At 36.2% G+C, this 27,491-nt stretch overlaps 3 protein-coding genes across 3 annotated transcripts; 1 reads left to right on the top strand and 2 right to left on the bottom strand.

Moving 5' to 3' along the window:
- Positions 1 to 4,817: 4,817 nt before the first annotated feature.
- On the top strand, positions 4,818 to 7,173 carry LOC137722478 (chitinase-like protein 1). The gene is made up of 3 exons (XM_068461486.1): positions 4,818 to 5,286; positions 5,755 to 5,914; positions 6,384 to 7,173. The coding sequence occupies exons 1-3, from the start codon at positions 4,899 to 4,901 to the stop codon at positions 6,799 to 6,801; spliced, it is 966 nt and encodes a 321-aa protein (XP_068317587.1). The 5' UTR covers positions 4,818 to 4,898; the 3' UTR covers positions 6,802 to 7,173.
- Positions 7,174 to 7,228: 55 nt separating this feature from the next.
- Positions 7,229 to 8,986, bottom strand: LOC137722477 (UDP-glycosyltransferase 92A1-like). The gene has a single exon (XM_068461485.1). The coding sequence runs from the start codon at positions 8,954 to 8,956 to the stop codon at positions 7,415 to 7,417; it is 1,542 nt and encodes a 513-aa protein (XP_068317586.1). The 5' UTR covers positions 8,957 to 8,986; the 3' UTR covers positions 7,229 to 7,414.
- A 1,118-nt stretch (positions 8,987 to 10,104) lies between these two features.
- Positions 10,105 to 13,255, bottom strand: LOC137723606 (probable pectinesterase/pectinesterase inhibitor 35). The gene is made up of 2 exons (XM_068462804.1): positions 12,178 to 13,255; positions 10,105 to 10,939 (listed from the first exon to the last, which is right to left on the bottom strand). Exons 1-2 carry the CDS (start codon positions 13,247 to 13,249, stop codon positions 10,239 to 10,241), a joined length of 1,773 nt encoding a protein of 590 aa, XP_068318905.1. The 5' UTR covers positions 13,250 to 13,255; the 3' UTR covers positions 10,105 to 10,238.
- Positions 13,256 to 27,491: the final 14,236 nt, after the last annotated feature.

Below are 27,491 nucleotides of genomic sequence, written 5' to 3'. Positions count from 1 at the left end.
GAGCACCCATTAGCTAGCATGCGAAAAGCAGATGTGAGCTTTTGATGAGGTGATAGACCTTGTCAGCCTGCGACATTTAGCCTCCATGCAAAGTAGTGGTCATGATTGACAACTGCATTCAAGATGTTTTCAAAAAGCTCTCTCCTCATCTGAAATTGCCTCCGAAAATCATGAGCAATAAATATCGGACGCTCGATGAAATAATCTTTCATCATTCGGTCATGACACTCTTCTCTATCACGCTGCATATATGAACGCCAAACGAGTTGACAAGTTCAGCTTCGGCGTTGAACAATTCTGCATCCTCAATCTCAATCCTTGCTTGGTATTGTGCCATCTGCATTGCCATGCTACACCTGCCATCTGCATTGCCATGCTACGCCTTCTTCTATCACCCATTGATGAGATATTGAGGATTTTTAGGAAACAAAAACTCTTTGAAAGTTGAAAGATTGGTGAATATAGAGGATGATTGAAGGTTGAAAGGTTGTATGATCAACAAATATTGGGCATATGTTTATATAGAGGATGATTGATGAAAGTTGAACGGTTGGTGAAAGTTGAAAGTTTGGTGTTGAACGGTTGATGAAAGTTGAAAGTTTGATGTTTAACGGTTGGTGAATTGAAAATTTGGTGTTGAACGGTTGGTGAATTGAAAGTTAGCCCAGGGTTGAAAGATTGGTGAAAGTTGAAGGCTTGCTTTGTGGAAAATTTAGTGATTTTTCAATATTTATTAGAATTTAAATTTTTTTAGATTAAAGTGTTCATAAAATTAATTTACGATAGTCTACATATTCATTTAAAAAAAATTAATTTAAGAAAAAAATAGATTAAGTTCATTCTTTAATAATCCCGGGCTAAAATTTTAGGCCATAACGGTTGGAGCAGAAAAGCTGTTTCTAGACTAAAAATTTTGACTTTTAGCCCAATGGAGATGGTGTTTCATATATATATATATATATATATATATATATATGTATGTATGTATGTATGTATGTATGTATGTATGTATGTATGTATGTTGTTGAAGGATTAGGAAACCATTGGAGATGGTGTTTCATATATATATATATATATATGTATGTATGTATGTATGTATGTATGTATGTATGTGTATATTGTTGAAGGATTAGGAATCTTTAGATCTTAATCATCTTAATAATTATAATACTTGTGAAATTTTGATGGGAGATATTCCTCACTTGCTGGAGCCTATTAAGCTTAATAAATTTCTTTTCTCTCGAAAACCATATAAAAAAAACTAGAGTTATATGCGAAATATATGACTGCAATCTTAATTATATATTCCATAAGTTGAACATAACCACTTATGTGAAAACCGAGATTTGTATTGAAAGAGACTTGTGGTAAGTCCCGTCCCTAAAATTTGTATTCAAAGAGGCTTGTTACCGAAAAAAAAAAGAAAAAAAACCAACATTTCTATTATTAATAATATTACATATTCGATATCGAAAACATGATAGCAAATTGAACTAGAACGACAAAAGAAACGCACACATCCAAACTAAACATGCTTACAAAGCATATTAATTATCCAAAGTTGTGTATGATTGCACGATTAACCATATCTTAATCGTAACTAAATCATGTTTGTTGATTAGACCTTTGTGTACGTCGCTCTGTCTAGCAATTGGCAGGATGGGGAAGCTTGCACTTGGCGGGAAGCTGTAGGGCAAGGTTAGGGTCAATCCCCAGAGAAGGCAAGACACTGGAGTTCTTGTAGGAGCAAAGGCAGCTCAGGTTGGCATGCGACAGCGCCGCGCAGCAGGCTTTTGTAGGCGGTGCCGGCCGGATTCGGAGAAGTCACAGCCGGCCTGCAAGTCATCAAATCGCTGACAGAGACGTTGCATATGTTCTGAGCATTAACAACATGAACAAAACCGCCATTGCCTGCAATTGCAACCAAAACCACAGCAGCCAAAACTACGACCAGCTTTTGACGAGCACCTTCCATATCTTTTCTCATAGGAATTGTTTGGTGCGTTAAGGTTGTGGATTTTGGAGCTCCAAAGTTGGTGGGTTTTATAGGGGAATGAGAAGCAAAGGAATATTATTGGTGGTGGTGGGAAGGTATGGGAGGAGCGGTACTGCTTGCTGACGGTGGTCCCGTGGACCCAAAAGTTGGCCATGCTGTGGTGTCACGGGATCCGTACTTGTGATTCAGATAAGTTCGACGCACTTGTTTTTGTCTGCATGTTTTAAATTTCTAACCTACTCGTCTTTTCTTCTTCTTTTGTTCTTGCTAGTTATTAGTATTACTTGCCCTAGTTATTATAATTCTGGATACGTTAGTGATTTTCACGCTACTGGGTTTTTTTTCCCCACACTTCTCTCCTATATTTATGTCGGTTGATTTCTTTTGATCTACTCAATTCAAATGCTACGGAAAAGATGAAAAAATATAGGAGAAAGCGTAAAAAGAAGTGTGGAAATCATTTGCCAAAGTGTGGAATATCTAATTTCTTGACAAGAAGGGTTAATTATTCTATTTTTTGGGTCATGACCTGTTTTCCTTGGCTGTTGGGAAAAAGGGTTCTTAAGTTATCTCTTCACGTGATGTTGTTCGGCTTTCTACTTGTCAAAACTAAAGCGCTCCGCATTTTTGTTGTTATATTAAAGAGTGTTTGGTACTATCAACACCCTATTTTTTATCGTTCATATATTTTATGTTAATTTATATCCTTTGATGTTCTTCAATTCATTAGTCAAAAATTATGAAGATATATGAAAAATAAAAAATAAAAATATGTGTATAGCACCGCTTTAAAATAATACTAGTACTCAGATATTTCATACATAAGTTGTGTGAGATAGCTTTGGCTTGGAAAGTAGAGAAATAATAGAAAATTTACTTTGGAAGTAAAGAAAAAAATATATTAGGAAATGTAGATAGGGGAATAGTAGGAAATTAATTAGTTAATAGTGGTTGGCAAAGAAATATGGGCAATTGACTAAAACGATAAAAGATTAAATCTTGATTGCGAAACTGATAAAATATCCCCTTGATCGCAAAACTAAATCTAGAAAAACGATATTGTGAGAATGACCCATGATAGGACATTAGGATGGCGATCTAAAGGAATTGAGGCTGAGTAAAGAAGGTACTACAAAATGTTAGATGAAACCGAACCGAAACGCATTTCAAGAGCATCGGAAAAGCATGGGAGATAGATTTGTAAATTACTAACAAATTAAAAGGGAATTCTTAACTAATCTGCATACATGCATTTACAAATTTCTCACTCAAAGATAACCTTAATTGCATGTATACTAAAGAACATAATATTTTTTGCGTTCTCTGGTGCATTCCACATTTATCTTGTCGGTGCTAAAAATTATCGACTTTCACCCTCAAAGATTGCACCTGCCACGACATTGTATCTTATCGGTGATGAAAATTTTGAAAAATGATGATTTTCATACGCTTTTTTTTATTATTTACACATGATTTGATAGTTTTTTTATCTGAGTTTTTTTTGTAATTTACTCAATTTGACGTCTAAAAATTGAGAAAAGTGTGAAGAAAAAAAAAAAGCTAGCTAGGAATACATAATTTATACTGATATTGATAATTTGTCAACCTGGAATGGGTTAAAGAAATCAAGAATCTTTTTTATTATTCCTCGTGTCATTAGGTAAACTTTCAACTCTATTGTGTTTCTTGTCATATTAGCCTACCAAGGCCACACATGGTCTTTTATTGGAGTAGGCTTTCCCTGAGACGTTGTGGGGTTGGAGAATTAGTATAGAAGCAACACGATACATATGTCTTATGTTATTATACAAGTAGAAAGATATTTGAAAAAATAAAAAATAAAAAAAATTTCTCTGCTTGTATAATAACATATGAGATACCACCACCTATTTTGAACACATTGAAAAATTTCTCGTGAGTTTGGTATCGTAATTTTTATACTAATACACACATCACAAAACACCCCAACAACAGATGGGAAATGACTTATATTTTTGCATGTGGTCAAATATTCTAATGAACATGGTGTTGGAGTTCAATCCACGCGTTTGAGGTTCAAAAATTCTACTTCCCTAAATTATTGTAATAGCATTGACCTCCTTCGACTTAATAATAAATAAATAAAATGAAGAAATGATATGATTTTCAGACCTTATTTTTCTCTTTTTGCACTATATTGTAAATATTATTTTTTGTAGTTGTCCGTGTCCCATAACACATCTATAAATCAAATTTGCAAAGTAAATAATATATTACCAATAAAAAATAAGTACGATAATCAACATTGATCTTCCTAGCATTACTCCATTCAGGAAGAGGATCCGGTCCGGATCTCTTCCATCAAAGGCCCAAAATCAAATGATTTGGACCGTTGGAATTTGATCCAACAGCTACAAACAAAGGCCCCTCTGAAGTTATAATAATTGTAGCCGTTTGATCAAATTTCAAAGATCCGAATCACTTGATCATTGGCCTTTAACGTGAGAGATTCGGATCGGATCTTCTTCCCTCCATTCGAGGCAGTAAGGGGCGAGGATTCTCTGTGTCGATCCGTATTCAATTCCCATTTTCTCCTTTGCTTATTCTGCCAAGTGGCAAGAAGGTAGTACTGAGACTTCACACCACGTCAGCCGCTGTCGGTGGAGCTTCGTGGGTCAGCCCCCCTCCAACGTAATTCCAGCCTGTTCCCCCCATTAAACCTCGAACACCTTCAAGATCTTAGCTCCCTAATCAACCCATCATCCACCGTCCATTGCCGCCTCAACTTGCACGCCATTTAACCACCGACACTCACATCTACCTCCAACGACACCCCGTCGAACGCTTACCTCACCAACAGCTAGCTATTAACTCCTGGTTGCCGAGCTCCGAAGCAAACCCATTTGTTCTTCCGCATCCAACCATGAAGATCTCCGCTGCTGCATTGGTGGCGGTGGTGGCGCTGAGTGTTGTCCTGTGTGCCAGCAGCGACGGCGATTACTCGTCCACCGTCGCAAAAGTGAAGATCGTGAGGGGGAAGAAGCTGTGCGACAAAGGGTGGGAATGTAAAGGGTGGTCAAAGTACTGTTGCAATCTCACCATCTCCGATTACTTCCAGACTTACCAGTTTGAGAATCTGTTCTCCAAGAGAAACACGCCGGTGGCGCATGCCGTTGGGTTTTGGGATTACCAGGCGTTTATCACCGCCGCCGCGCTTTTCGAGCCTCTTGGGTTTGGGACCACCGGTGGGAAGCTTATGCAGATGAAGGAGATGGCCGCCTTTCTTGGACATGTCGGCAGCAAAACCTCTTGTAAGTCACCACTCTTGTTTGTGCATAGAATTGCTATTTTGGGTAGCTCTTGTTTTTATAATTAGTAATGTTTGATTGAGATTTGTTGAGTTTTAGTGAATTGGGTTTATGAACAACCTCGATTTTGAGGGAAAAAACTTGGATTTCATACAATTTTGGTCACTGTGTTTTCGATTTTCCCAATTTGGTCGCTGTGTTTTCGATTTTAGCTAATTCGGTCACTGTGTTTTAAGTCAAAAAATGAAAAAATTAATAATTTTTTAACATAAAGTTACGAGAAGTGACGAAGATTGCAAATTTTGTAAAACACAGTGACCGAATTGGCTAAATTGAAAACGCAGTGACCATAAATCCAGTGACGAAAAGGGTTTTTAACCCTTGATAAAATACAGTAAGCTTTTGCTGTACTTCACATATGTATACCGGTGTTCTTATGGTTGTTGACGGCGATGGGGATGATTGTTCCAGGTGGTTACGGTGTGGCCACCGGAGGACCATTCGCTTGGGGGCTTTGCTACAACAGGGAAATGAGTCCCATGCAGTCATACTGTGATGACTATTACAAGTACATATATCCGTGCAGTCCTGGAGCTGAATACTATGGCCGTGGTGCTTTGCCTATCTACTGGTTTGTATTCCATCTATTTTATCATTGGTTTATGTCGATTTCCTTTCATAATATTCATATTTCTGAGCTTTCGTTTACCAAATAAATTAACCAAAGATGATGTCAGTTGTGTTGTAAAGTAGAGCGAGCTATCGTTAGATGAGATTAATTCGTTGGTCTACTCGTATAATGCCATCTTAGCAAGTTCACAAATTAGATGATACACACTGCAAGCTAGTAATTTACTTGTGGCGGAAACTAGATAGAGTTGTTTTGTCGGTCAGACATATTTGTCTTCATACAGCAGACGCCACTTAGTGGGATAAGCCTTTGTTGTTGTCTGTCAGTTTGTTCCATAGTCTAGCTATTGTCACATTTATGTTTTTCCTCAAATCTAGTGACATCTGACGTTCTAGAAGATATATTAGGATGTAGTTTGAGTTCTTTGAATAGACAATGTTACTAATTTAACATTGGTTCTACCATCCAGGAACTACAATTATGGTGCAGCTGGAGACGCTTTGAAGGCGGATCTGTTGAACCATCCAGAATACATTGAGCAGAATGCTACTCTTGCCTTCCAAGCTGCAGTATGGAGGTGGATGACCCCTATCAAGAAGTCACAACCCTCAGCCCACGAAGCATTTGTCGGAGACTGGAAGCCTACCAAGAACGATACATTGAGTAAGCGGTTTCCTGGATTTGGCACTACAATGAATATTCTTTATGGGGAATCAGTTTGTGGCAAGGGTGACATTGATGCCATGAACAACATCGTTTCACATTACCAGTACTACCTTGACCTTATGGGTGTCGGTCGAGACGAGGCAGGGCCTCATGACGTGTTAACTTGTGCCGAGCAGGTTGCATTTAACCCAATCCAGCCTGCTGTTACTGCATCATCTTGAGATCTATATCGTGTTAGGTTGCCTGCCCTATCAAAGCGATCTTCTTCTCCCATCAGCTTAGAAATTCAAAAGGAAAATTGAAACGCATCTTCTTCTCTACAAGGTGAAGTATTAATAAAAAGGCGTCGAAGCTAGATGTTGCTAGATTATTTGGAATTTCGCGCGTGAAGATGCATATCTGTGAGAATGTGTGAACTGTTGATTGATTTGTTGCCATACTTAAGTTATATTTGCTCTCTGGGTTTTGAATTCCATTTGTTTCCAATGTCGAAATGCGTCGTCTGTGTAATTTGTTATATGTAATATATGAACCGTTTTGTTCTCGTATATCTGTTATGGACAACTAAATTTGAGTGCCAAGTTTCATCAGTATATGGCAAATTCTTGCTTTATTTTTTATTTCGACAAAGTACGTAATCTTATTCCTGTTAGGCATTTGATTACGGCATACAAGAGGAAATTCACACTTCTAATTCTCTATGGATTGACATTCTGAAATCAGCTGACGTACTGGGCAAACAGCCCAACCCTTGGAACATACTATAGCCCCAGGTGGTGAAGAGCTGACATCAAGGTGCCAAATCTTCCTGTTGCTGTGAACTCTTGGGGTAGATCAGCCCGTTATCCCGGAGTAATTTTTAAGCGCTGATTTTCTTCTAGCTGCTAAAATGGTGCCAAGAAAATCATCCATTTCGAAAATAAACGATCCCCTGTCTTCTGCCTGATCCCTCACTGCTGCTCTTATCTGCTCCCCAATATCACCAGCTTTTTTCCTCATTTCTCCTCCTTTGCCACTTTTCTCCATTACCAAATCTATCAGTCTCTTCACCTCCTTCCCAACAATAACACTCTGTGATCCCCTTGTAAGTTCGACGCTCACGCCCATCTCCTCCGCCAACATCTTCGAGTTAAATGCCTGCTCGGACGCCAACGGCCACCCTATCATTGGCACCCCCTGGCTTAAGCTCTCCATCACTGAATTCCATCCGCAGTGGCTAACAAACACACCCGTCGACTTGTGTGACAATATCTCCAACTGGGGTGCCCAATTGTGCACCACCAACCCTTGTTTTCCTTTACTCATTCGATCTTCGAACCCCTCGGGCAACCACTCTGCTCGGAACTCACCCTTCATGTCATATCCAATCGGAGGCCTTATTACCCAAATAAAAGGCCTTCCACTTTCTTCCAACCCAAGAGCTAATTCCATCATCTGGTTTGAACTTATACTGTTTTGAGAACCAAATGAGACGTAAACAACCGAATCCGAACCTTGTGAGTCAAGCCATTCGAGGCATGCTTCAGGAGGTATGCCGAACTCTTTTCCGGCGCGTTGCCTTGAAACACTTAAGGCCAACGTAGATGATTTGTTGAGTGCTTCTAAAGGAAGAAGTGGTCCGATGGACCATACAGGACGCCCCAGGTAGTTCCTCAAGATCTTCAATCCAACTGGCTCAATCTCCTCAACAGTACTACACAACCAACCAAAGGATTTGGTAGAAAGCGAAAGCTGAGGTTGAAAAATTCTTGACCCGAAGTCAGTACCATCTGCAGCTCTTAAGTATGGATTCAGCTGAGATATATGGAAGCGGTAACTCTCAGGAAACCCCGGCACCGGGAACTCATCCGAAGCTGTAGAACGGTGTGGGAGGTTAAGCCAAATAGACACCAAAGCTGCAGTGCCATAGGCACCACCTGTGGTGAAAGTCACATGCGCAGTTCCAAAGCAGTTTGCAAGATTAGCAGCCCATCCAAAGTACATGTCAGAGATAATACAAAGCGGCGGGCGGCCTTCCTTTTCGATGATATCCGAGATAAGGCGGCGAGCAGGAGCTTCAAGACTCGTTGATGCAGCAACTAGGTTTCCTATTTTGCTGAGAGGCAAGTTCTCCGTGTTCTCGCCGTTCGGGGGCAAGCCGTGGTCTGTGCCGCAGAATGATAGCTCAGCCAAGCGGATGTTGGAGTCAGATTGGGAGCTTGAGTTGGAGGCGATCGTTGTGCGGAGGTAGTCGATGTTGAGGGCGGTGCTTGCGACGGTGACAGTGATCAAGCTTTTTCTCTGTTGGAGATTTCTTGCAAGTTGCAGGAATGGTATGAGATGGCCCTGAGCCATGAATGGCAGCATCACAATGTGCTCTTGGTCTTGGCCTTCCATCCCTACCTACCTTTCATCCTCTTTTTTGCCTTTTTGTATTTGACAGGAAGTTTTCAGTTTTTTTTTTTCTGGTTGATATCAAAACAAAGAATGAATTTTCAAAAAAAAAAAAAAAAAAAAACAATGCAAGGTTGGTTAAGGAATTTGGAGAGTTAACAAGACACGTGTCTCCCTTTTATGGTGCCACGTTCTGATCAATCAGGACTCAAGGCGGAGTCAAATCTTTAAGTTTATATTTTTTATGTGATTTTTTTTTTTTTTTTTTTGTATTAAAAACTAGGTCATCATCAACCATGCAAATTGTTTATTGGATTGTTTGTAGTTTTGTTTGCGGAATTATTGGTCCCTAGTCACCACTAATTTATTTATAAACTCTAGATTAAGATTGACAAATGGTGATTAGTGTGACGATCCGTCTCTAATTTTCTATGTAATTTCTCTCCGAGTATGTAAATTAACATTTATGCCCTTGTTGGCAAATTAACATGGATGTGATTATGCAGCTTTAAATTATTTTTCTCGCTATCATCATTAAACAATACTGTTTATTTGATTGTTTGTAGTTTTTTTGGGCATTAAAAACTAGGTTAGCGTCAATATATATATTACAAATTGTTCATTTGATTGTTTGTAGTTTTGTTTATGGAATTATTGGTCCCTAGTCACCACTAATTTATTTGTAAACTCTAGATTAAGATTGACAAATGGTGATTAGTGGAGGATTCATCAATCACAACACACATATATCTGTACTTACTCGTACCGTAAATATAAGACATTTATCTAAAGATTTCACAACATTGAGGAAATCGTCGTTTTGGTTATTGAGAAATTTCTTTGCACCCACAATTTAGACTTCTATTATGTAACAGTTCTAATTGTAAAATTTATACGATGAAGACCGTTGTTATTCGTAGGCGAATTTGCATTCACCAAAAGCAACACAAGTTACATAAGCTTCCAATCTATTCAACTGGATTTTTAAACTTAAAGAATAGTAACACAACTATTGCTTGTTTCAAGGGGATCGAAGGCCGAAAACACTATCACACAACATAACTACAATACGCCTGCGATCACATAAGCCCCTTGGTTTCAGATCACATCTAACCAAACACAAATACAACTTTATACAAATGCACAACGTCTTCAAAAGGTAGTAATTTTGGCACTCTTAGTTTAGCTTCTCGCATTTAAATTGTGTATGTTATATACTTTGTACGTTCACATCACAACCAAAGTGTCAGAAGCTAAACTGAGAGTGCGAAAACCGCTATTGCGATCATTTAATGAGTCCCGAATCAAAAGAAACCCCAGTGGAAGGCAACCAAAGGTTCCCAGAGATGAAACCACCAACAGTGAAGGCTTGTGCAGCAACCGGTGTAAGTGACGCATGATACCCCGGCCACCGGACCCGACCCAAAGTTGAAGCCCCAGGCCCATAATTTGAATACTCACCATAATACAATGTATTTAGAGCAAACCCACCTGACCAAGGTGACCAACCAGCCCTACTAATTGAGTCATCCAAGTAAGACTGCATGATAACTGTTCTTGAGTGCTGCTTCCATGGCCTTCCAAGATACGTCTCGTAATTGGATTTCACCGGAGCAAGATCCGAAGTAGCCGAAATTTTGCAGTTGTGAATCGAAATTCCAGTGTTCTGATCCGGGCTGGTTCTGCCTTGTGCTGTGACAAAGTTTTTGAGACCGGTCGAAGCGGGTTTTCTTGCGTAAATGTTGCAGTTCTGGAAAACTGCTGCTGAGTTTCCAAATATGAAATCAACTGTTCCGTAGATTTGGGTGTCTCTGTAGAACTGGCGCTTGGAGTGAGTGTAGAGGGTGTCTTGGTAGCCGACGATGGAGCATCGGAAAATCACTGACTTGTCAGCGCCGACTCGGAGGGCAACCGCTTGGTGCTTTGATGGACCGGCATTATTCTCAAACGTTATGTCACGAGCTATAAATCCGTCTCCCATAGCAGCTGAAAACAGGGTTGTTTGCATGTTACTATGTGCCATGAGGACATGCAATTTTTATTAGGTAAGAGAAAAGTTTCCTTCTAACTCTTTTTGTCAAAAAAAAAAAAAAAACCTACGAAATTAAAACCTTGATCATCCTTTATGAGCATCACGTCTAACATTATAATTTAGGGAAATGGATATCGAAGGAAGGTGGTGGACTAAAGCAAGAAAAGAAAGAATTTTAATAGAACCAACTATTCCTTTATGATTTCATTCTTTTCTATTTGATGTTGATTTTGATGTATAGACATGTGAACTGTTTTTATATTTTCTTGTCTTTTTATTTTTTTTTTTATGGATAATAATGCTTGTTTTTCCTTCACAGAGAATCTACTCATTCTCCATTTATGATTAATGTATTTTTGACGTACGGACTTCATAATCGAAATTGTTCATATGCATCAAATAAATTGACGGTTCATCACAACGATGCTACTTGTTATCAACATCGTTGATTAGTTTGACACATATGGATGACTAAATGATATCAAATTGAATAATTTTTTTACAGATATAATTTTTAAATGATGATAAAGTGAATGATTAGATGTAATATTTAGCTGACTAACTAACGTTGATTGGTCTCCCACTGTAACGCGGGAGCTACGATCGAGACCATTGCTACCATTGCTCCCCACTGACATTACAAGACAACCCAAAGTTGGCATCACGGGACACCAGTTAAATATCAATTGTCAAAGACAAATTCTAATAACATGAGTGGTAGCAAACCCTATAATTTTTTATTTATAATTTTATTTTTAATATTATCTTCAACTAGTATAAAATCATAATAATTTTCTTTTAAAAGTGAGTTTTGTAAATAATTTTGGTGAGTGACAATAGCACCAGTCATTAAATATTAGTTTTTCTCTAACAGTTTTGATTTTTTTTTTTTTTAACAAAAGTTATTATTATTAAGGAGGTTCAAAAAGATTACAATAATTAAAAAAGTGGGAAGTTTTGAACTTGTGCGAGACATTACTTGTTATGATTTTATTTTTTGATATATGACCAAATTGTTTTTTCACCATTCTTTATAACAAAAAAGATTTTGTTAACAGGTAATTTACATATTTTACAATTTGACAAAATAAAAAAGCCATATATTTTAAATGAAGAAAAAGAAGAGGAAATTCTCTTATATTAATTAGAAACCAAAAAACCTAAAAAAGAGGGAAATTTGATATGTTCTTACCAACTGTGGCAGACTGGAAAGTGGTCCAACCATCATCAGAGTTCCTATCGCCCACAATAATCGTCGTCCCCAAACCATCACCAATTAACATAACGTTTTTCTGCTTCGTTGGTATTTTAATATATTCATGATAAGTCCCAGCTTTTACATGAATTACAGACCTGCCGCCATCTCCACTCTCAGCCAATGAGGCCACCAACCCAAGTGCTTCGCCGATACTCTTGTGCGTACCACTCCCATCCAAAGCCACCACAGCATGTGCTTCTAAGTCACCCACAGAAGCTTCTAGAAGCTTTCTCTCAGCGCCGGACAGCCAACTGGGAAAATCATCTGACAACAGCCTCCGGCCACCGACAATGTTACTAGGGTTTTTCTTTTGGGCCTGCTTTGGTGACCTACTAGTGAGCATGAAAAGTGACAGAGAGTTACTTATGAATTGGTTGATATTTTGAGCTGAAGTCTCCATAGAGCCCTTGTCTACCATTGACTTATCACTCTCAAGGCTGTCTAGACAAGTTTCTTGATTGGTTAAAGCAGCACTGAGCCAGCTTTGGATATCGTCGTCAGCATGGCTATAGGCGCTTTTGGTACTGTCGTATTTGAGTATGACATTATCGAGTAAATCGATACTGTCCTCGAGCAGCTCAAGGCAGTCGTTGATAACGCCAAGTGAGTGTGTTTGATGAGAGGTTTGACGATGGGAGATGGTAAGATTATAGGCAAGAGCGCGAGCCAAACTAGCCTTTATAATGCTGAAGTCGACTGAGTGGACAAAGAGGCCTTCAAGGGTTTGAGGGGGTGGTTTAGTAATTGTAGTAATATTACTTGTTTTGGAGATGAAAATGGATTCACAAGCTGCTTGGTGAGGGGTATGTTTGCAAACAGATACAATGTTGTTGGCTTCTTTGGATGGTCCTGCTCTGGAGAATTTGGAGAAAAGGGATGGTGAAGAAGCCTGATTAGCTTCTACTGATAGCAGCAAGATTTGTATGATCAAGAACATGCTTAGAAAGGAAGTGTGTGTTTTGCTTCTGTCTTCTCCAATATTGGAGGAACTCAGTATTGTAAACATGCTTAAATGAGAGAGACGGACACAGATTAGAGAATCTAGAGAGAGTTGTACGTATGTGAGCACTTAGCTTGGTTACATATATATACACAATAGGGCCTTTAGTTTCATGCCACCTTATGACTTGTTCGGGAATATGTAAGGGCTTTCATTTCAGTGTTCAGTTAGAGGTTGACTACTAATTAAATCAATTTTGTTTCAACTTAATTACCTGTGCACCCTAACACACTACAATACAATCAAATATTGTCCCAACTTAACTAATTGTATAGTTCAATCGATGTTGAGTTTTATCACAAAAATGCCTTAATACAATCAACAGTAAAACCATTTATTATCACGTTGTAGTAGTTTATTCAAGTTTTTGACTTGAAATTGCATTCTTCAACAAAAATAAAGGTGACTTTGGTAGCTGTATACTCTAAATGTGATTGTTGTCACCATTATTGATCACTAATTCCTAATATATTGCTTAGAAGCAACGCTATCTTGTATTTGGGTCCCTACACATATATGTACATATACCAACTTAATTTATGCATGTAACCAAATGATGGAAAAAAATTTAGTGAACAATGAAGTTAATTAATATAATTTGCGTATTAATTTATCACTAGTACTTGATCAGTTTGTTACGAACTAAGGAACTAAAACTTGCATGCATTTTTTTTTTTTTGTTATATATATTTATTTAATATTTAGGGTTTTCAGTATTTAATTCTTCCATGCAAGTGGAGTGGAGTAGGTTTTGATTACTGCCTACGTACAAACTTCTCTGATCATTATTATATATAACCATAACCAGATTAAGCAGATTTGTATTCTAATTAAGCAGGTTGGCACAGGCTGCTAGCTAGCTACCAATGTTTTCTAATCACTACGTACGATTATGTCGTTAATATCAGATTAAGCTGCAGAAGAAAGATTAGTTACACCAAAATAGATAATCCACCTCTTAACGCTTGCTTTAAGGTTTTAGCACTGGCAGAATCTTCTTATGACAATATTGATTTTTAATTAATATATAAGAGCATCTCCAATGGAAGGTGAAAAATGCTTTGAAATTGACATTTATATGCTTTGATCTCCAACGGGTGATCTGTAAAACACCAATATTGGCCAGAAGATGTAATAAAATGAAAACTTACACATTTAACATCTTTTGGAGGTGAAACCCGTCATTTAAAGAGAGAAAAATAAATGAAATCCTAAATTTTCATCCTAAATTATACATCTCCTGAAAATGTAAAATAAGATGTAAATGTAACTTTTCCATCTCAATTTTGCATCTTTCAATAGAGATGCCGTAATATAATAGAATCTCTGATTTCTTGGTCATAGTTGATTATACAGAGAACGTATATCTTCATCTTTTTTTTTTCTTTTTTTAGTTTGCAAAATAAAATTATAAGACCCTTGAGATCATCTTTAGCATATGCTAGGCTGGCCTTCTCCAAGTAATTTTTAAGTAGGGTAGTGATATCCACATTTATTTTTACTTCTCACACATTCTTCTTAATTTCTTATCATCAGATCGAAATAATTGAAGAAGATCAATGGTAAAATATTAATAAGGGTGTATAAGAGATAAAAATGAATATATGAATAATATACTATCCTTCAAGTATGATGGGTACGCGGTATTATAATTTCAATGATTTTATATTTATACTTCAAATAGAGAAATTGTTGACGACATTCTAATATAGTTATCATACACTTTTTTGCTTTTGTTTTTTTTTCTACAAGCAGGGATTACTATATGATGATTTTGCATAAAGTGGCAATAATAGCTCCTTGAAATACATGTACATGTACTATACAAAATTTTAATGGACTAGGATTCTCTTCACTCCTCTTTTCATCCATTTTCATCCCCTCCTATCCCCTCCTCTAACATTTTCTTATTTTGTCTTTCTCTTGCTATAAAAAATTAATATAAGATGTTGACGTAGTTTAATCGTGACCGTTCAAATAGGAGAAGAGGGAAAGGAAAGGAAAAAAAAAAAAAAAAAATCCTGCTCCAATTTTAATATGTTGGGTTACAGTCACAAATAGTTGTTTGCGACTGTATTGTACGATAAATTGTTTTTTATAAGCTCATCACAATTTGAAAAAGCTTTATGGAGGGAATTGGATCTTATTCGGATTCAAATTGTAGGGATTTTAAGAATCCTCACATCTTAGTCATTCAGTATATATCGTGCGGTCAAAAATTATTTAAATTTTTTATTTAAAATTAAATATAAACATTACTTAACGGACATGTACGATAAATGACTATAATATAAAGATTTATAGGATTCCCACAAAAAGAAGAATCCAATGATGATCCACATCCTCTACGAAGAACAGATGGAGCACCAAAAAGTGCTTTTATAATCTATATTCATTTTCAAGTTACTTTCAAAATTTTGATCGATTTCAATTAAGCTCTCTATAGAGAGGGAAGAGATTTCAATTAAGCTTTCTATAGAGAGGGAGAGGATTCTCTATCCTCCTAATCTTTCTATCCTTGTATGTCTTTTTATTTGAACGGTCACGATTAAGCTACGTCAACATCTTATATTGATTTTTTTATAAAAATAATAAGATAAAAAATAATATGCGAAAGAAAAAGATGAAGATGAATGAAAATTAAAGGGTAGAGAATCTTCGAGAGGCAAATGACAAGTCAATCCACGTACTCTCTAACAAAACCCTATTTTCCTATGTACTCAGAGGCAGAGCTAAAAATGGCATACCGATCACCTCTTGGACCAATAATCATCCCTACTTGGAAGTCTATAAAATTGCCTCGTGGCGAGCACTTCAAATGTGACTACGTCAGCTAAATTTCCTAAATGACAGAGCTTAAACAGGGAAAGTTCAAGAGAAATGTTAAGGGGAATTTCAATAGATATATGCTACCTCATATTTTTTACATAATATTTTATAATATTAATATAATAATTGGCATTAAATTATAAAATAACAATGAATTCATGAAAAGAACTTCGTTTTGAAAAAGTCTCCATAGTCTTTCTTGAAAGTTCAGTTTATCAAACCAAAGCTCGATGTGACTATCGCTTGGTATACGTAATGTACCTGCAGACATACAAGGCTACTTGCTTGCTGGTTAAGTAATTACTAATCAATACTACACTAATCACTCCTGCACAGTAATTAAGTCCTTTATATATATACACACACACGCGTGCGTAAATTGATAAAATGAAAGTGAAATAGTAAAGTAAACAAATAATTTTATATTATGCTAGAAAAAAAACCTTTAATAAACTAATTAAAGTAGTTGAATCCACATAATAAAATTGATCTTTATGGAATTTATATTAAGAATAGAAAAAATAATATTTAATAAATAACTGATTGAATCACATTATTGCTAGCCTATTGTGAGACTAAGACCTGGTTTGGTACTGAGGTGATTCTGAAAAAAGCTGCTATAAAAAAAAGCTGGGAGCTGTTTTTGTGTTTGGTAAACACTCAGCTTCAGCTTTTTTTCACAGTTTTGGATGAAAAAAAGCCAAAAACAAGAAGCTACAAAACCTAGCTTTGAAAAACTGGCTTTTTTTCACATCTGTTTTACATAAAAGTTTACCAAACACTCTAATACTGCTTTTTTTTTTTTCAAAAGCACTTTTACAAAAAAGTTTACCAAACACTCTGCTGCTTTATTTCACAGCTGCTTATTCTCACAGCACAGCAGAAGCAGCTTTTTTTCAAAGCACAGCAATACCAAACCAGCCCTAAGTTCATCCCCTGATTTTTAGTGTAGATAATATTATTTGTTAAAAAAAAAAATTATTTGACAACCTTCTGCACACAGTTTATCGCATGCATAAAGGCTAGTGGATATAAGGCCTACTGTTATGTCCATAAGTATGTCGATTTGGGTCCAGAATTTTGAACCTTGAATTTCTTTGAGAAGGTTATAATATGAAATTCCAAAAAATCAACGTACGTTTAAGTACAAGATTAAGGCCAAAATGTCAATTGCATAATTTTCATCCCATAAAGTAGCCTTAATTGTACTTAAAATTAGCCTCAAAATTAGTTGTGGCAGTATTTCTCTACTACGTCAAATCAAACACATCCACAAGCTAGTACTGTAACGCAATGTCACTGTCAAAATTTGCAATTTGAAATGATATATATAAAAGGGGAAAGGTATCCTTTCCAGATCTCTTTCAACTTAATTCACTTAGTTCAAGATTCGGACCGTTAAATTTTGATCCAACGATCTCAAATAAGAGGCTCCTTTAAAATAATAATAACTGTAACCGTTGAATCAAATTTAAACGATCCGGATTTAAAGTTAATTAGGTTGAAAGGGATCCGGCTATAAAGGGTGGCGGATGACATCTTTTTCAATAAAAAAAAATAGCTATACTTTGTAGTTGCTGGTTGCAATCTATGATAGATAAGTTAGGAATTAGAGAATAAAGCATGTATGTATCAGCATACACTGTCGGCAGGGAGTGAAAGGGTGATTTTTTTTTTCTTAATCAAGTTATGCACATTTTTTTCATAGTGCAGAAGGCATTTTTTGAATTACGGTGTGTTACACGTGACTTACACATTTTAAATGTATTTATATGCGTAAATTAACAAAAGGAAAGTCAAATATTTGAAGTAAATGAATAATCTTAGATCATGCTAGAAGAAATCCCTCATAAACCAATTAAAAGAGCTGAATCCACATAATAAAATCGATCTCTATTGAATTTACATTAAGAATAGAGAAAATAATATTTAATAAACAACTAATTGAATCACATTATTGCTAGCCCATTGTGAGGCTAAATCCACCCCCTCCCCCTTAGACCATCTCCAACCGAGGGCTGGCCAGAGGGCTCATTTTAGCCATTTGGCCCTCTACGATATTAATATTTTAATAAACAGTACAGGGTCATATTTGCCTCCGTCTCCAACCGAGGGTCAAAAGGCCAGATAACTCATTTTAGCCCTGTCACAAAAAACATCTCCAACAGAGAGCCATAGGACCAAACATAATTTATTATTTAAATCTAAAAACTACAACAACTTAAATTTAAAAACAACAACTTATATTTAAAAACTACAACTAAAATTTAAAAAAGACAAATTAAATTTAAAAACTATAAATTAAATTCGAAAACAACATTAACTTAAATTTAAAAACTACTACAACTTAAATTTAATATCCATAATCAACATCATCTTCATCATCCACCATCGTAGGAGTATAGTCAGAGGTAAACAACTGCCGTCGGCTCATAATTTCTTCTTTTTTTTCCTATCAAAATAGGCCTTACTAATTAGAGTGTAATTCGAAGTGTTCATTTCCATATTCTTATCATCCATCTCTTCTTGTATTTGTTTGGCCCGTTCTTCATGCCTACACTTCCTTTCTTCCGCCTCAAGGGCATTTTGCCCCACCAATAATCGCAATGAGACCACTACTTCATGTTGAGCGGCGTAATCATCATTTGCCTTACCCTTTTCCTTCAACCTTCGAGCCTTGTTTCATCCCATAACCTTAGGTATGGAACCTTCACTCAAAGACAGATTTTCTACCCTTGTTTGTTGAATGGTTGGAGATCCATCTTCATCCATATCTGCAGCTGAGGATGCAATTCCGAACACCGACGTAGGAGCTCTCTGTGGTGGATCTTCAAATAACACCCACCCTTTACAAATTTCCCAACAACTGTGAAACTAAAAGGGTTTCGAGCTGCTGTCCATATACAATTCCTCCGCCTGGCATACCTAGAAAAAAATTAAAGGAAATTAATTTATGAAATTAAATGTAATATAATTAAATATTTAAAATAAATTGTGAAAACACTTACTTCATCGTAGTAATTAGCGCCGCTTTCATGTCTACTTGCGGCTGCTAACAATACTTGATGCCATTTGTTCAAACTTGGCTGAAGATGTTTCTTCCATCTTGAAGAACAACTTTCATGGTTTCGAATATTCACTAGAGTGGTGCCTTCATAGAACTCTAAGTATTTTTTGGACACACGAGTCCAAACACCGTCATTTGTTTGACAATTCCCCCTCACACTATCATCCGACACCTATCTATAAGCCTTGCAAAGAGCTTCATCTTCTTTTCGGGTCCAATCCCTACCTTTCATTGCAGACGAAGCCATTTCAAAATTATTATAAAAAATTGAAGGATAGATTTTTGAAAGAGGAAGGAAAATATGAGAATTGAAATGGTGTAGGAATGGTGAAAATTTTGTGAGGAATTTATAGGAAAAAAAATAGAATTAAAAAAATAAAAAAGAATCCAACGGTAACTAGAGCTAGCTAGCAACGGCTAGTTGACGTCAACTAGCCGTTGGATTCAAAATTCTTTTTAAGAATTCCTGTCGATTATAATCGACATTATTAATCAGTTTTCTGGCCAGCCCCGGCCGGGCTGGCTAGTTGCTTGCAGCCAACCCTCCAACCCTTTCGGATTCCGTGGGGCCTTCTCAGATTCCACGAGCCATCTGGCCTTGCCCTCGGTTGGAGACGGTTTTCGAGCTATTTTCAGCCTTCTGGCCCTCTGGACCCTTCGGTTGGTGATGGCCTTAGTGTAGATAATATCGTTTGTTAAAAAAAATAAACAATCATTTGACAACTATTTAATCACATTATTATTCGCGTGCGAAAAACCTTTTTTATAATCGGCATTGCATGCCTCTTAAGATGTTTTGAACGTGTTTAAAAATAGAGAAAATAATATTTAATGAACAGTTGATTGAATCACATTATGGCTAGTATATTGTGAGTTACTAATTAAAAAAAACAGTACAAAAAAATTAATCATTAAAAAATACCAGAAAATGACGAAAATACCCTTGTCATATTTGATGCATTATTTTGGGTTGCTTTTGAAGTTTTTTGTTTGAGGGGCATTTTTGTCCTCTTCTTTTTTTTTGGCGAAGCTTGTGAACCAAAAAACAATATTCATTGGACTTGTTGGCTTTATATAAATGAGTAAATTACATAAAACTACATCAACTAGTGAGTCAATCACAATTTCATACCCCATCTTTAAAACATTTCAATATCATACCTCATCTTATGAATTTGTTACAATTTCATACATTCCGTGTCAATTCTTCTGTTAAATAATGACGTGGCTTGAGACGGGCCCACTCTCTATTTAAAAATTAATTAAATATTAAAAACTAAAAAAAAAAATTTGCATGCGGAACCCACCTTTTATCCCCCTCACCTTTCTTCCCCGCTCCTGTCTTCCCTCAACCCAAAACCAAAACCACCCCAAACCCAGATCCGACCCGCATTCGCCTTCTCCACTCCAGTTTCTCATCTGTTTCTGCCTTCGCCTCCTTCACTTCCAGCTTCTTCTCCTGCTCCTCCACCTTCTTCAACCGCGCTGCTTCCCCCCATGCCTTAACGTGGCAACCGCGGCCCTATTCACGAGCATGCGTATGATAGAGCCGACGCCACCGCACTCATATTCATTCCCTTCACCACCATGCACCAAATCAGCCCCTTATATGGCTTGTTATTCGTCGCCGCCAGCAACGGCAAGTACTCTGACAAAAGCATCTTCTCGCTCAAGTCAACCGAGTACACATGCAACTCGAAATTCCTATCTGTGCTAGGACCCGGTTTGGTGTTCGCATTGCGGGTACGAGATTATACCAAATATGTTTATCAAGTTGGCTAAGGATGTCATTCCCAATGAGGAGGTACCGAATCAGAGTCTCTATGGGTAAAAGAGGACGACGTTGGTGTGGACCCAATGGTGGGTGAACGTCTAATTGGAGGAGATGTTGTTGATGAGCTCGTTAGGGACCACGATGGAGACCTGGAGGTCGGTGTTACAGAGGGTGGTGCGAATTTTGGGGTTGGCGTTATAGAGCTTGACTCACTTGGCCTTGAGAAACTAGATGAGCTTCACCAATTGCGACAGTGGTGGGAGGTTGTTGCCCAGCTGGCTGTAGTTCACACCCACCTTGGGGGCGAGCTCTGCACTTGAAAATATTAAAAAGGGTCAAAGAAAAATACCAAATGAACAAAACCCATGTTGCCATTTTTGGGATCTAGGTTTAGGGTGGTTCTGGTTTTGGGTTGGGGAAGATGGGAGCGGGGAAGAAGGGTGAGGGGGATATGGGGTGGGTCCCCCATGCAAAAAAAAATTTATTAATATATTTTTTTTTAGTTTTTAATATTTAATTAATTTTTTAATAGAGAGTGGGCCCCGTCTCAAGTCACATCACTATTTAATGAAAGAATTGACAGACAAATTGACGGAATGTATGAAATTGTAACAAATTCGTAAGATAAGGTATAACATTGAAATGTTTTAAATATGAGGTATGAAATTGTGACTGACCCAATAATTGATGTAGTTTTATATAATATACTCAAGAATATATATATATATATATATATATATATATATATATATCAATTCATCCAATAATAATGGGAAAAGGAGATGCCAGCAGCTTATTCTATATCAGCTTTAACATAATTCTTCTTAAATGTATATGTTTGGTACAAAGTTGCACTCAAAAGGAAAAGCCACCCTTCCTTATCTATATCATCTTTATAATCTAGTTCTTCTTCTAATTGATTAACAATCGCTGACTATAAAGTGTGTGGTTGCCTGTGTTCTTTAGACTTTAAACAGTACTACAAATACCAGAAATTTATTTATTACATAAAGGGCAACATTTTTGTGCCCTCAGATATAAATCTCATCATTTCCAGGCTAAATGTCGTTCTAAAATTGCTTCACCTGGTAATAACTGTGTATGCATGTACGTCGTAAAGGAAAATATATATGCATGTATATAACTAAGGTTGTTACTTTCAGAGCATCCCAAACCCATGCATATATGACGGTTAAACGTCATGCATACGAAGATTTGTCCATCATTTTGTACACAAGATTTTAAGCGCTCTGTGTTTTAAAACTTTGAAAATGTCATTTAGTCTTCTATGGTCAAATAGTATTTTTCTCTACGTATAAGAGATTTTGCTTTAATTTCAGTCGATGACAAGTTCGATACTAAAGTATTATTGCATGCCCACTTTGTAGTCTAGCCCAAGATCACCACCCATTAATATAAATATATCGTTAAATTAAAATAAAAACTCAAAAAATGTGTTTAATTAATACCAACTAATTAATAATCTAGTGAACAAGCTAGCCAAAACCGATTATCGAACTCGCAACAAATATATACCTTCTTCACATTCACATGACATGACTTTAGATTTCCGGCAATGATCACTAGATCACAAGGTTATGATAGTATATTTACAAAGCTACGATACTTTCAAAACAGGATAATTCACTTACAATAAAGTTATATCACTACAAGTAAGCTTACAATTAGGTATCAAACTCAGCTTAAATATATCTTTCTAGCATTATTGTCAGCCGAAGACAATGCTTTTTTAAAAATAATTAGTATAATATCAACATCTTATCCGAACTCATCTATCCTTAAACTGATCAACCTGTAGATATTGAGCATATTTATTTCCTCAAAGCAGTTTCTAGTTAGAGCTGTAGATGTCAATTCATTGCCAATACAGCTATTAGAAAATTGACTTGAGAAGAGAAAAGAAAAGATTATTCAATCCAAAAGCATAAATATATGGATGTCGTGATAGATGGAAGGGTAGCATCACAATAAACAGCTTAAAAGAGAACAAATAATTGAGGGAAACGTATATATAAAGTGCACTACGAAACACATTATGTTAAAGGTTTTTATTACAAATGGTTCATGAAATTGACCCTCATCGTTAAGATGGTCCCTGAAATTAAAAATCAATCAATATAGTTTCTGAAAATAGGTGTCATAAATCAATGTGGTCCTTCCGTCACAATTCTGTTAAAATTCCGCTAAGTGCTGATGTGACACATAAATGGGCCCCATGAGATTTACGGGTTTTTATCACAAATGGTCCCTGAAATTGACCCACACCATCAATATGGTCCCTGAAATTGAAAATCAATCAATGTAGTCCTTGAAAATAGGTGTACCAAATGAATATGATCATTCCGCCACAAATTTGTAAAAAAATTTGTTATGTGCTGATGTGGGTTTAATAATTAATTTAAAAAAAAAATTGTCTAAGTACCTTTTTGCACAACCGATTTTCTTTTCCTTATAGTAGGGCCTACTCCGAAGAGAGATCCCTTCCATAAATTCTCAAAGGCACAAGGCTTAACCAAGGCCTAAGAGGAGGTGTGGAAATAGTTTTCAACCAACAATGGATGCACCTCAGTTATAACCTCATTATCTCAAGGCAGGCCTCGCTGTTCTTTGCATCACCAGACCACTAAGGAAGCGCTGAACAAGCTCTCCAAGATTAAGTTGTGAGAATGTTGATCGCCTAAATGTTAACGGTGATGTCCTAGCAGTTGTTGCCGATGGGCCAAGCCGTCACCAAAGGTGGTCTCAATTAAGGTTCAATTCGGTAAAGTCGAAGTGTGTAAAGATGGGTGTATTGAGAATTTTTTTTTTTTTTAGAGAATAGAGAGCGAAAGAGGTAGAGAAATGTGAACTAGGATCGGAGGTGATTGCAAGACTAGGTTTTTAGGTTGACAATTTTTTTATTAACTATTAAATTATTAAGCCTATTTGTAATTTTTTTTAATTTAATTAGACTTGTGTGACCCATTTATGTGTCACATCAGCACATAACATAATTTTTTACAGAATTGTGACGGAATGACTACATTAATTTGAGACACTTACTTGCAGAACTACATTGATCAATTTTCAATTTCAGGGACCATTTTGATGTCATGGGTCAATTTCAAGGACCATTTGTGAGGGAAAAAAAAGACTTGTAAGGCTCATTTATGTGCCACATCAACACTTAACAGAATTGTGTCAGAATGACCACATTGATTTTCGACACCTATTTTTAAGGACTACATTGATTGATTTTCAATTTCAGGGACCATCTTGATGGTGAGGGTCAATTTCAGGAATCATTTGTGATAAAAACCCTAATGTTTAGGACTCTCTATGGACTTTTCGTTACCTCATGTTTTTTATACAATGTTTTATAATGTTGACACGAAAATTAATGTTAAACTATAAAGTGACAGAAAGTCCATGAAAAGTCTCACTTGAAAGTGTCCTTAGCATTTCTCAATATATATATATATATATATATATATATATATATATATAATTAAGGTGCCACTACAAAAACACAATTAGGCTAATCCAACCCCTCTTTAAGATTGAAGCGATAAATATGGTTTAGTGACTCAGCTTAACCTAATAATGCAATATATGGGACTATATACTATGTCATTTCCATACCAAAAGGGTTGGAGGTATACATGCGTCAGAAGTCGAATGGTTGTTATATGTATTGAAATACGTATATGGGGCCTTAGAAAAACTCAATAATGTAAAAAGGACAAGAGAAATCAAATCAAATGAACAACTAGACAAAACTCTCTTTGACTTTTATGTTTTGGAAAGAATCATCTAGGTGTCGAATCCACATGCTTCTCGAAGCCACTTGGATTAAATGACAGAGAGATTTAAATTTGAATTTAAGTGTAATTAATTGTTTAAGTGGAGTTCAGAAATCTTAAAGATCCTCCTTCTTGATCTCAAAAAAAAAAAAAAAAAAGATAGTCGTCCTTAAATTAATCTTTTTAGAAAAACGAAGGATGTCAAATGCTTACGAAAAGAGTGCTTAGGTTTAAAATCTATAAGGACTCGCCAATAATTATTTAATCTCTACTTTATTGGAAAATGTTATATGTTCAAATTATAAACGCTAAGGAGATTCCCTCACTTTTGATTCACCGTTATTTTATGTTTTTGGTACAATTCTCGTGCCAACATTATAAAACAATATGCCAAAAGTATGAGGTGGTTGAAAGCCCATGAAGAGTTTTACTTTGAGAAAGTCTCCTTATCAATCTTATTAAATTGAATTTTCTCATGTGAAATTGTTTTAATGTTTTTAAAAAATAGTGATATTCATTAAAACAATTTCAACAATAAATTAGAGACATGTACAAGATACAAATCCCAACAAAACTATAAAAACACCTAAAAGGCTAAACGCGAACAAGATCCACACTAACTAAAAAGTCCACGATATCAAAATCTAACATGTGATCCAGTATAATAGTGGATAGGGTGTGAGGGGTTACTATATTCCAAGAAACAAAGGTTTTAGAAAATCTTTATATTTTTGTTTTGCGCCCTCTAGGACTTAGTAGTTGTATTCCGGTGTAGACGAGGATCATTGGTACTTGCTGACATCCACTTCCGATTATGTAAAAAGTTAGTTTATGTTATTTTGTACAAATATCCATCCTATCCAAATGAGAATATTCTTTAATTGTGTTACACTTTTATTTATGCTCTGACACTGCATGCTTTGTAATAAGGGTTCATCCTACAGTTCGCACTAAAACTTTTAGTTAGACTTTGGTTTTAATGTATCTGTACTTTTACACATCGCTTATATATTATGGCTTCGTGACCCTCCAGGTGATGGTTAGCATGCCTTGATTTTTGGGTCCACGTGGATATTCGGGTGAGGGTGTATCGAAGGGCATCTCATGCCTAAGTCAAAAAGTAGTGGATAGAAAAGAGAACTTGAGAGAGTTCTTAGTAGTAAGTGGCGATTATGGTTTCCTCTATTTTACCTGCCTATTTATAGGGAATAATCCTAGCAGGCAGCTGGGAGGGGAGACTGCAAAGCATACTAGGCAATCCTTGATGATGCAAGCCAATATCCACAGTCCTGCCAACTAGTAGTTCTTACGGTCCTTATTGGTAAGAGCACATATTGAGCATATTGTCTACATGTCCATCTTCTACTGGATGTAGTTATTATGTCTCCACAATTACTACCAAATACAAATTTACATTATTTATTTTAACATTTTATTTATTGATATCAAATGCGTTTACAATGTTTTCATTCTCAAAAATCATTCTCGGATTAAACTACTAGATGATTCTCAAACCATAAAAATAAATATTTTGTGTGTGTTGCTGGTTTTACAAAACAGTTCTTCAAAAGTCGTTTTGTAAAACGTTACCAAAAAGTCATTATGAACTCCTTTAAAATCTTGTTTGAATACAAATGTTTGTTTGTTTGTTTTTTTTTTTTTTTTTTTTTTTTTTTTTGTGAACAAACGAAATTATCTACACTAAGGGATGAAGAGTGGACTAAGTCTCACAATAGACTATCAATAATGTGGTTCAGAAGGTTCTAAAAAATGCTAGGTGCTAGTCGGACGGCGAGCTAGAGCCTAGCGCCTAGACAGTTCTAGGCGAATTTAAGTAAATCTATTATATTTCGTATAAATAAGTGTCTACTTATACTTGAATATATACAACTTCATCATAAACTATAAAATAGAATGACATATATTATGAAGTATTGAAACATAATGAAAACATGGGGAACAAGCATATAATATGTGTTCATTTAAGTATTCAACAAGTCTCTTACAATTTATTGAAAAAAAATAAAATGCAAAATTAAAGTTATCTATTTTCTATCAAAGTGAGTCGCAACTTAGGCGGGTGCCCAGGCGAGTCTGGATGGGCTAGGCAAGTGCCTAGACGGTTTATGCAGGCGCCCTTTCTTAATTTTCAAATGCCTAGGTATTAATCGAGGCGGTGGCTAACAGCCTAGGTAGTGATAGGCGATGATTTTTAGAACAGTGAGTTCAGATTTACCTTTGACAAAAATCGAATCTAAAACCCCATGTATTTAAACTCTTATAATCCATTAAAATTCCAATTAAATACACCCACTCTGAGATGCATTGGTAATCCATCTTAGGAATTAGGACGTGCTTCCTAACCATCCTAACAATGTCCAACGTAGCTTTGGTTCAAGCACTTCTCCATCACCCACATGACTTGCAAAATCAATGATCCAGTCTCCAAAATGTTATGCCAAAGGAGTCCACCTCTTTTAACAACCATTCAACGTCTTCAATTAGGAGAATATTGCTTTCATATTATTATTATTCTGATTAACTTGTTCTTTTATTAAATTGATATACTTGCTACTCATTCAACTACTCATTCTTCAATGTCAAGGTCGGACGTAATACAATGCATTAAAGATGAAAACCCGCAATTGAAAGCAATTCTTCTACAAACCCGCTCACAATATTCAAGCAGCAAGGCAAGTAACGTCTAAAACACATTCAAATTTTGATATTTTTCCGGCCTCCATTGCATGAAGCATTCACCAAAGTAGGTGCTAT

Source organism: Pyrus communis, chromosome 17 (assembly GCF_963583255.1).
Source record: "Pyrus communis chromosome 17, drPyrComm1.1, whole genome shotgun sequence".
In the NCBI taxonomy this organism is placed as follows: Eukaryota; Viridiplantae; Streptophyta; class Magnoliopsida; order Rosales; family Rosaceae; genus Pyrus; species Pyrus communis.
The sequence above is the reverse complement of the archived record's forward strand: the minus strand, read 5'-3'. Positions and strand labels throughout refer to the sequence as shown.